Source organism: Strongylocentrotus purpuratus, unplaced genomic scaffold, assembly GCF_000002235.5.
Source record: "Strongylocentrotus purpuratus isolate Spur 01 unplaced genomic scaffold, Spur_5.0 spur5_scaffold_14, whole genome shotgun sequence".
Classification (NCBI taxonomy): domain Eukaryota; kingdom Metazoa; phylum Echinodermata; class Echinoidea; order Camarodonta; family Strongylocentrotidae; genus Strongylocentrotus; species Strongylocentrotus purpuratus.
The window spans coordinates 12308829-12320118 of NW_022145599.1; the positions used below are offsets into that span (position 1 = coordinate 12308829).

The 11290-nt window shown below is 36.5% G+C and overlaps 1 protein-coding gene across 2 annotated transcripts; it reads right to left on the reverse strand.

Annotated features, from left to right (window-relative positions):
* Positions 1–879: 879 nt before the first annotated feature.
* Positions 880–10386, reverse strand: LOC592157 (alpha-L-fucosidase). Of its 2 annotated transcripts, none has more exons than XM_030984209.1 (8): positions 9874–10386; positions 8729–8835; positions 7913–8043; positions 7203–7336; positions 6001–6098; positions 2717–2849; positions 1868–2038; positions 880–1292 (listed from the first exon to the last, which is right to left on the reverse strand). In XM_030984209.1, the coding sequence occupies exons 1-8, from the start codon at positions 10245–10247 to the stop codon at positions 1049–1051; spliced, it is 1392 nt and encodes a 463-aa protein (XP_030840069.1). In that variant the 5' UTR covers positions 10248–10386; the 3' UTR covers positions 880–1048. The 2 variants fall into 2 exon arrangements, with proteins under 2 accessions (XP_030840069.1, XP_011681810.2); XM_011683508.2 differs by lacking the exon at positions 6001–6098 and adding an exon at positions 5203–5300 and having other exon boundaries at positions 9874–10385.
* Between the last annotated feature and the right edge of the window lie 904 nt (positions 10387–11290).

Below are 11290 nucleotides of genomic sequence, written 5' to 3' on the forward strand. Positions count from 1 at the left end.
GACTGAAAAAAAAGTAGAAAATTAATTTTTCATCTTCATTCCTTCAATGCTGTCTAGTAGAATTGTTTTGGTTAAATGCAATTTTTAGACACAAAGGCCCGAATTCACGAAGCAAGGTTTGAGCTCAAACCTCCTTTTGTTCTTTACAAACCAGGTTTGTAAAAAACGCGTAAAACGCGTCATATGACGTACGAAAACCAAGGTTTGTCGACAAACCTCCTTTGTGAATTCGGGTCTATAAGTATAACAGAGGCAAATTTACTTATGCCTACAATTCATATACTAAATTTGTTATTTTTTCACCAGGTACTGCCCACATCTAATAATCAATCTCATCTAATCTTATAATTGCTCTATTTAAGCCACTTGCATTGATTGAGAATATAGTTACTTTGTTCATATACTATTCCATAACTACATGTATCATACTGAGTTAATGGACAAGAAAGAATGTTAAACACTGAAGTTACTTTTTCATATATTGAACATATTGAATGAATGTGTTAATAAAATTATTTCTAAAATACCATGATACCATCCCCCCCCCCCCCTCTCTCTCTTCACTATCACCCCTCTTCGTCACAGGTGCTTTACATCGATGATCCAGGCACACATTCTAATCATGGTGGCAGGAACGAGCTGAAGCAAATTATAACCATGATACCACTATACTGTCAAGAAACTCTACCCCTTCCTTCAATATCACTCCTTCTTCATCGCACCTACTATACTTTGATGACTCGGGACATTCACAAGGCATGATTGCAGGAAACAGCAATTAAAGCACTGTATCCGTACCATTATTAGAAACTATAACCACCCACGCCACCCCCCCCCCCTCCCTATCTCAGCTATGTACCCCTATCCATCCACTCACACTCCTTCTCCATCGCCCCTGCTTTACTTTCATTGGCATAACCGGTATGATGGCAGAAAAAAAGTGATAACAACACTGTAACCATTATGCCATCAAGAAACTATGACCCCCCCCCTTTCATTTATCCACCCCTCCCCCATCTCATCACTCATCCCCCTCCCCAATACTCCTTTACTGCACCATCTTCATCTTAATCACCCAGGCCCACTCACAGGGCAAGGTGTCAGGGGTAAACTGGGGCATGGTAACAGTGATACCAGGCTTAGAGGCAATACCAGACCACTTAAGGGGCTGGTTGTACCCCAACATGAAGAGGCTGGTCTGGGAGCTGGGTATGGGGACACTGAGTACAAGCTGGTTGTCGGCTGGCCAGTCCAGTACGATGGCATAGGTAGCCGTAGTCTTGTTGGTGTACCTGCAATCAAACACAGAATTTGTTTTAATTATCCAATCCTCATATCATACTAGCTTGTCAAAATATTTATGAATATGATTTGGAAATGACAAGTGACTGTTGGCAGGACAGAGCTGACAATTTTCAGAATAAAGATTCAATGTCTATCAAGAGACCTGTTTACTAATCTTATGAATACTTTCTGAACAAAAGTTGCTCTTGACAACAAGCGTTGGCAGAGGCTTTCCTAACATAGCAACAACTAAGTATGCAAAGTGGATCCCATCTTTATAGAGATGCCATTATTCAAAAAAGGTGTATGAAAAAGCTGGGAATCAAAGGCTAGGGAGAGAAACATGCATAAACTGAAATACATTATTAAAGAGGTCTATTGTCTAGTCACTTATGTTAATATACAATGTAATGATAACAGCAATAACGCTTATGATATTGTTACTACTAATAGTCGTTTCTTGTAAAATGCAACATGTATATCCACCACATTTAAATAGAGGAGAGAACATAAATTTGTATACTTCCCGCCTCCAATTGAGTTGGACTACTGTCATTCATTCCATACAAATTACAACACTCACCAAATTCCTTCAGTGACGGTATCATTCTGAGCCCTCCAAGGCCTGGTTTCAAAGATGGCTTCTCCGTTGACCTTCAGCCAATCACCCATGGACCTTAGACGCTCCTCGAAGATGGGTACGATGCGACCATCTGCCGTCGGGCCAATGTTCATGAGGAGATTACCGTTGCAGCTGCACATGAAATCACAAAATCACAAATTTGGATGAATCTACAAAGTTTAATCTTAAACCAGTACCATGGGGCCAGTTCTCGAAACTGTCTAAAGTCTAAGTTCATGGGCATCCCCATAGAAATGTGTGTTAATTACTTGTATACAGTATGTTTCAATGGGCTGCCATGAAGTTGGACTTAAACAGCCTCCTGTAACAGCAAATTTAATAAAACAACATCAATGATTCTATTGCACATACAAGTATGCTCTTAAACTACTCACACATAAAGGTTTCATAAGCTTGCAAGGTTTAAGGTACACTGCAGTATTGACGATAACCAAAGAGACAGTATTTTTGGTAAAGGCACATTCTGCATGAAATTGCGGTTCAATAGCACTATTAAAGATATCACAAGTTGTCTAGGTCTTTTCCCAAACGGCAACCTGCATTCTATAGGGCGGAAATTGCCCACGCAATTTTTTTTTTTTTTTTTGGGGGGGGGGGTGCCTACATACTGAAGATGAACGGCACTGTGTGTACATACAGGATTCATTTTGAACTTTCACATGACACAGTTTAAAATGATTCCTTTTGGCATAGTGCGAAGGGAGGAGGAGAAACATTTGCTAGTGTTTTCACTTTCCAAATCATAGGGGAGTTACATTTTAGCCGATGGGTTTAAAGGTCAAAGGTTACCTGACAGTGCTGGCGAGTAGTTCAATGAGGTCATCCATGTCCAGGTAGTCAGCGAGTGGAGCGTTGCGTCTGAATCCCCAGGATACCTTGTCAATGGTCATACAGTTCTCCCACTTATGCTTCTGCAGAGTACCTGCAGCCAACATTAAATAGATTATTACAAACTTACACCCCCCTAACGTGCGTTCATTAATGATATATTTTAGTATTGTATGTGTAGAAGGGAATACCTGCAAATTATAATGTTTAATACTACTTCAAATGATGATTCTAATAATAATAACAATAACAACAACAATATTAATAATAATAATGATTAAAATAATAAATATATAGTACTACTACTACTACTACTACTACTAATAATAATAATAATAATAAAACTAGAAAAATAATAATAATAAAGATAATTTAGAACAAACATGATCACTCAAAAAGAGCTTAAGACACATATTTAAAAAAACATAATATGCATTTATATTCTGATTCAGGTGTTTCTCATCAAGTGAGTTTTCAGCTCTCTTAGAGGTTGGGTGACATCCAAATATAAGTTGATTCCTGCTGATGTGCAGGGCTGCATACAACTCATATTTTGTTATTCAAACATCTGAATATATTTCATAGATTTTTTAACATTGTTTTCTAAGACCTGCTAAGCTCCACCCTAAAAAAAAATGTTCCAGATCTCATTCATCTTGTGACCTCATCTGTCAATCATTAGTGAGCAAACAAGAGACAGTGGTATGTAGCTTCTCCAGAGCTGAGCACTTGTTTACTATAGACCATACAATACAAACATATGAGTTGCTGTAGCATCACCAGGAAAAGAAAGGTAATGTGGAGGTATTGTATGAAAGAATGCAATTCTTTTGTGAGCATGTGCTGAGCTGAGAGAAGTTACATACCACCGTCTCGTTAGCTCACTAACTATTGACAGATGATGTCACAAGATGAATGAGATCTGGAGCATTTTGTCTAGGGTGGAGCTTAGCAGGTCTGAGAAAATTATTGTTTTAAATACTTTAAAATCTAGGAAATATATTTAGATATTTGAATAACGAAATATAAGTTGTATGAAGCCCTGAACATCAACAGGAATCAACTTATATTTAGATGTCACCTGACCTTCAAATGACATTTCCTTTAAAGGTAGCATTTTATTCTTTTCATTTATTAATTAAGCGTAAATCTATTATTATAACATTTTGGAATAAATCACATTAGCAAGTTTCAAATTGGAAAGACAATTTTTTTTCGGTGAAAGTTTCAGGAACTCTGATAAAATTCAAGAAGTTTCTAAAATCAAGCAATAACGATCAAATAAAACATGCTAATTTATATGCCAACAGCCAATTCTGTTTGTTTTGTACTTAGAGTAATCATATTGGTTGATGATGAAGGAATAGAATAAAAATGGTTTGATAAATGTTTCCTCTAACACAAATATTTACAAAATTCTAAATACAAAAAACAAATGATCAACTCACAAAGGAAATCATTGGGTTAGTTTTCAGAATGCAGGTTAAAATGAGAGGGCAGGCAAGAGTGCAAGAAAAGATTAAGAAGTGAGAAATGTAAACATAAATTTTATTATTTTTAGAAAGAGAGAGAAAGAGAGAGAGAGAGAGAGAGAGAGAGAGAGAGAGAGAGAGAGAGAGAGAGAGAGAGAGGTGAATCTAAAATTGGTTTTAACTTGTGGTTACAATTATTATGTTGCAGGGAAAAGAAAAAAACAATCAATAATGAAGATAGAAGCTGAAGGAAACATGATGTATATCAACAACAAAAAAGGAGTCAAGCTAATAAACATTTGTTTACAAAGAACCAACAGAAGGCAATAAAAAGCATGAATTTATGAGACATTTTCAACAGAGCAGGCAATTTAGACCAAGAGACTACATTACATTATGGATGGGAGCTATTAGTTGATAAATTAATAAACCTGTTTCCAAATTCTATGCATACATTTTGAAAGAGGGTAGCTAGGGAGGGAAACGTGCATTAATTGAAATACAATAGAAAAAAGGGCCCATATTGATAAAACCTTACTAAGCCTAGCTGTCAACTAACTATAGCCTCTGTATTAAGTTGACAACTAGCTTTTTAAGGTCTTATGCATTTGGGCCAAGGGGGTAGGGAGGGAAAGCATGCATAAATTGAAATAATTAGTAGACATGCAGGGCCCATATTCATGAAACATTACTAAGCCTAGTTGTCAACTAACGATAGCCTATGTAATTAGTTGACATCTAGCTTTGTAATATCTTATGCATATCGGCCAAGGGGTTAGGGAGAGGTTAAAAGGGCCCATATTCATAAAACCTTACTACGTTTACTTGTCAGCTAACTATGTATACTATATAGCTTTTATAATTACATGTAGTTAAGAACTAGTTCAGTAAGGTTTTTACGAATATCGGCCCAGGTTTATTTTCCATGAAAATCATAGTGAGTGCTATGATTTTCATGAAAAAGCACCAACCTACCCGGGCTAAACCTGTCTCCGCAGGTATAAACTCCTCCATGCTTGCACATATCCCCGCTGCCCCAGCGATCATTGGTCACTACTTTGTCCTTCACAGGGCTATTTCATAAACAAAAGGTACCAGATAATTGAAAGAGATTCAACATGATTATGTAAACCAGGGCTTGGCACTAGCTAACAGGTGCTCAGAACATACATGTACATGTATGGGCATCCAAAATCTAGGTCCAAGGGGGTGTTTCACAAAGATTCGAAGTCGAACTTAACTCTAAGTTGGATGGACAGCCATTCGTAGCCTTATTTTGAAATATATTCAAAAGCAAAAATTCAAGTATTTTAGGCTTTTCATAAATTCCACATCAAGAACATGAAATCTCCCATCATAATAGAAAATATGAATGATTTGAATCAACATTTTATGCTTTTTAAAATAACTTTTACAAAATATATTCAAGGGTGCTAATGGCTTTCCATAATTGTTAAGTCCAACCTAGAGATAAGTTCAGCTTAGGATCTTTGTGAAACACCCTCCTGACCTCTAAAAGTTTCAAAATGTGGACATACCTGTTAGTGTTTAGTGTAGAGCCCTTTGTACAGTTTCTGCAAACTGCGTCTAAGCATGGGGCTATGTTTACTCCCGGAATGCACATGATCTTTATGCAATAATTACACTGCAAGCCATAGCTAGGCAATGAGAGCTATTTGGTGATAAGCAACTTTTTTTAAACTTTTTAATATAATTTTTGATGATAAGCAATTTTTTTTGTTTTAATATTTAATTTAAATATTGTTGACATACCAGGATTGTACCTATCCTGACAGGTATAGTATCCACCATGCTTGCATTTATCGCCTGCACCCCATCGATCATTGGTCACTATTTTATCCTTCACCGGGCTAGCCCACAAACCAACAGGATTAAAAACACCTCGAGAATGAAAGGGCAGAAACTCAACTTTCTAGAAATGTGATTTTCTCTTTGAAATTCAGACTGGGGATACCGTCCACCAAATGACTTCTTGGTTTCCTCTCTTCAAATTCATTTAAATCACTCATGTGTGAAATATGCATTATATGAGTTGCATCAAATGAAAGAAGAGGATCTAAGCTTTCCAAATATGTGTCATTTATCAATTATAATTGTGATTTAGTAATGATAAAACATCAATAATTCTCGGTTTCGTTTTATCTGAGACGCACTGTATACATTGTATATGGAACCCCTAGCATAGCCTACAGAGCAAAATCTATTTTAATGATTGGTACACTTAAAATCCCTGCATAGAGTTAAAAAAACGTAGAAGGCACATGTAAGCTACTGGACCAATGATAATACAGACATTCAATGCAATTTGGAAAATGAATATGTACACGAGGTAGAATTGAGTGATAGATAAACATTTCTACTGTCCGTATTGTAGCAAAAGTATTAATTTATCAAAACGTACACTGTGTTTTCATTTTTAACTAACACATCTGTATCCCTTTTCAACTCCAAGGAAGTATATATATCAGACAATGAATATTGAATTAATAACAATTATTACTGGTAACAAGGTATAATGTCATATACAATGTACATGTAATAATGTCCAACCATGAATCTATTCAATTTGTAAAGAAATTTTGGCTTGCACCCCTCATAGCTGGTCACTGGTCACTGACGGGCTTGCACCCCATTAAAATAAAAATTGTATGCTTATTCTTGTAATTAAAATCAACAACAAAGTTTTGGGCAGCGACTCTAACACCAGGCCATCACTGGTCCATAGCACAGTCATGATGAACTGGAAATAAATATCTCAGCTCTCCTAATTCTGGCCTTATGAATATTTATCAGGTCACCATTAATATGACAATAGGCTAGCTTTGAATGTTAGGCTTCCATCAAGTATTTCCAGTTTGTAAAGAAACAAACAGCTTGCGCCCAGTATGGATCTATTCTAATAAAATATAATAATGTTCAAATATCAATCTACTCTATCTGTTGAGTCTAAATACCTTGAGTTGTAGAGCCAGGCCAAGAACTCTGTGCTGTTCCAATAGGTATCGGGGGCTTCCCAGTCTCCATCAGACCAAAGAACATCAGGCTCAAATGTATTTACGATCTCCATCAACTCAGGCCATAGTACTTTCTATAATACGAACATAACAAATAGAAAGCAATGAATGAAGAATGAATATGAATTTAGTTGCATATTCTATTCATTTTAACTACTTCATTATCCACTGACCAAACTGCTAATTTGAGATTTGCATAGACTTAGTGATCTCATATTTCAAACATTCATAACTCTCTTATAATTGGTACTATTTATTTATTTTTAAAATCAGAAGTATATCACAATTGTGATTCACTCCTACTGAAATACAACTCATATTTCGTTATTCAAACATTTAAATATACTTCATAGATTTTAAAGTATTTTTTAAAAAAAATTCTCAGACCTGCTAAGCTCCACCCTAAACAAAATGATCCAGATCTCATTCATCTTGTGACATCATCTGTCAATAGTAAGTGAGCTTACAAGAGACAGTGGTATGTAACTTCCCCCAGCTCAGCACATGCTCACAAAAGAATAGCCAAGAATAGCACTTTGCCATTCTGTTTATCTGCTTTCTGCTTTCATACAAATGAACTTGTTACGAGGGTTGGATTGCCCTATAAACTCCTCTTTAATAGCAGACGAGTCTCATGATAAACACCTTACCTCACAGTACTCCTGGGTGGTGAAGTTATTAGCCTTGTCTTGCAGATACAGAGGGTTAAACCACTCATAAAGTGAATGGTAGAGTCCAAAGTGAATGTCAGTTCTGTTCCTTACGGCAGCAGCCAAATCACCTGCATGGAAACAAAATAAAAACTACTGTGTCATCCATTTCAATGACATGATTTTAGTTATCAAAGTCAGTGATACCGGTACTTGATGAGGTAATCCCTGAAACAGCTTTTCCAACTGTGATGGTATCAAATTGTTTTAATATTGTCATTGCTTGCTAGAACTATCTTTTGCTGAAATTGTATTTTCATTGCAATTTTGCATACATTAAATATGAATAAATGGGATTGGTACAATTAAACATATTTTTTTTAAATACATGATTCATTCATTTGTAATCATTTTGATATCAAACCGGAATCTGGTCCTTGTCCAATTTGCTCAAGATGTCTTTAAATATTCTACAAATATGAACATGTATATATCCTACGTACAGATTAAAGATTTCTAATTATGAAATATTAGTACCAGTAAGTGTAAAATGCACTAATTATGCCTAAATATCCAATCATATCATACTCATAGTAAATTTGTTGAATTCAATCAAATTCCATTACAATCTTCAGCATGAATTCATGAGCAAACAATTCTATTTCAATTTCATTCACTTTTAAAACTCATGTAAGGTCTACTGTACACGTATGTCAGCAGCTCTTTGATAAATCTATGTAAATTCTTTAAATTTTCACTTTTTAAGGAATTGTCTGCCCCACCCCCCCCCCCCCCCCCAAAAAAAGGCTTTCTTACCGACAAGATTTCTTTTTGGTCCAACGTCCATTGAGTTCCAGTTCCAGGAATATTTTGAAGGCCAGTTTGTGAATCCTTCATGATGCTTGCTGGTCAGTACTACATACCTAGTGGTAAATTCAGATGAATATCATTAGATAAGCACTCCATAATACTCAGTATTAGAACATGAACTTGAAAATGCAATATTAATATTGTTAACATTTTATATATTAGCTCTATTTATATTAACAGAAACAACACCCAATGCCAGGGGATTACCCAAAGAAACAAACTTCTATTCAATGGCTCTCCTCAGTCATTGGTTGTTGTTTTCAGGCAAGTAAGATTAACATGACTTTAATTCTAAAGTACCGGTAGACGGGGAGCTTTCCTGTTTCAAAGCTGAGTTGAGTTGATTTTGTTGACTCTTTTGACTCCCTAGTTTTAGGGTAAGACAGTATAATCCATAACATAAGCATATCAAGGTGTGCATGTAGATAACATTAAAATGAGAAGAAACAATAAATACATTCATTTTCAATAAACTACAGTAGATAAACAGTGAGCAAAATGCAACAAACATACATGTATTACAAATCAAGAGCACAATACTTTAGTAGATTTGAAGAATAACAATTGAGAGAAACATCAAATTGAGGGTTAGGGCACAAGAAGACTTGAGCAAAAGTTTAGTCTTAGGGTTGTTAGGCATTTCAGGGTAGATCAAAAAATCAGTCTACATTATTTGGGGATATATTCCAACGAGACTACATGTTCGTCCGGCTTCACTAAATCCTTCTCCTCTTGACTTGGACTTGGAGGAGAGCATGAAAGAAAAATTAATGTTTAACTCCTCCAATCCAAGCTGACATATTTTCTGTCTAGTCTGATGGGAGCTAAATTGTCTGTTTTATAGGCAATACTGTCATTTCCATCCTAGCAATGGTTTTTTACTTGCTCATCACCATTTTATTTATTATTAGAAGTTTAGTTTTTTACACAGTTTTGTTGTTGTCTGCAGCATATCACCTGCTGTCACAACACAGTTTAGCTTCAGAATATATCTCATCAACGTCAAGATTAAAACACCTTACAAGTTCACATATTAAATATTAATAATAACACCTGATGAGCAGATGAAAAAAACAAATACGTATATTTACTTTGCTCCTGATGCTTTTAGAATATCTGCCCATTGATTAGGATCAAAGAATTCGGCCCTGAAACTGGCAGCAAAGTCGGCGTATGTGAAATCAGGTCTATAATTGTCCTCCATGAACTTGACAATATCAGGATGCGGGTTACTGCCCTTCCAATCCTCCCAAAACCACTCGGAGGAAAAACTCGGTACGCTGAAAACCCCCCAATGGATGAAGATACCGAACTTGGACTGGTCGTACCAGGCGGGCAGGGGCCGCGAGTCAATCGAGTTCCAGTTGGGTTGGTACTGAGCGTTCGCGCTCGAGCAAACCGCGAAAAACACGACCAACAGCACCGGAATCAAACCGATAAACGAAGAAATTTTCCGACGATCCATATCTATGACTTTTAAACCATGCAGATATTATTAAATTTATCAACTCTTTTGGCTGGATGTGCTTATATCACCAAAATTGATTCAAGCCGTTCCTCCACGGCTAAAGTAGATCACGTAAATAGAAAAGTTTGTGTAAGAGTTGTCACGTGACCATACAATGTCACATGATAAGTGAGAGGGGGTGTGTCAGGATTGGTTTATGGAAGGGGTGTGGTAACTACGTAATCAGGACAGCGGGCTGCGCCTAGATATTGGTGGATTTAAACAACCACGAAATAAAGTCGAACTTTTCAATAATCGACAAGATTTGTAACTCACTTGTGCATGATTTTTCCAGATCGACATCATTGAATTTCTTTTCTCCCGGCCGCCCCACGTGCATGCAAGTTCCTAAAGGTGGGGAGGGGAGGGGAAGGGGATCGGGGTGAGGCCGGAGGGGGCCCCTCGATCCTCTCAATGAAGTTGATTGGAAAGGCATCACATTTCTTGCTCATCGTGATTTTATCTTGATATTCAAGGCAGATTCATAACAACTTGCTTGGTTGTTATTATTTTTATTATATAGGCCTACGGCGGCATATCCGGCTCCGAAAGTTGGCAGAATTGTCCACTTTTGTCTAAAGGGGCCAAAATTAATTGGTACAGTGGTGAAATACGCTACATGATGGAAAAAAAATTTGATGTGGAAGCACGTTTTAAAACGACTTTATTGGAAAACTGTTATAAGGAAATTGCAAGGGTAAAATTTGCCCAAATAATTATATAGATAACTCGATCATCAGCTACTATTATATATATTCGGGTTTCGGAGCCTACGGTAACGTTCCAAATGCATATAGCACAGGCGGCGGTGACCCTGTAAAATATAAAGAGATATATACCGCCTTCAATTTTTATACCGTTTTTTGTGGATATAATCATGGGAGCGCGCGGGCCGTCAGCCGTGAATCTACATACCCAGAATTAGCTTTCAAATATAATTTTTGGAATATTTTATGTGAAGGCATTTAATTGTTAGAAATCATACTTTTGATCTTCCAGGT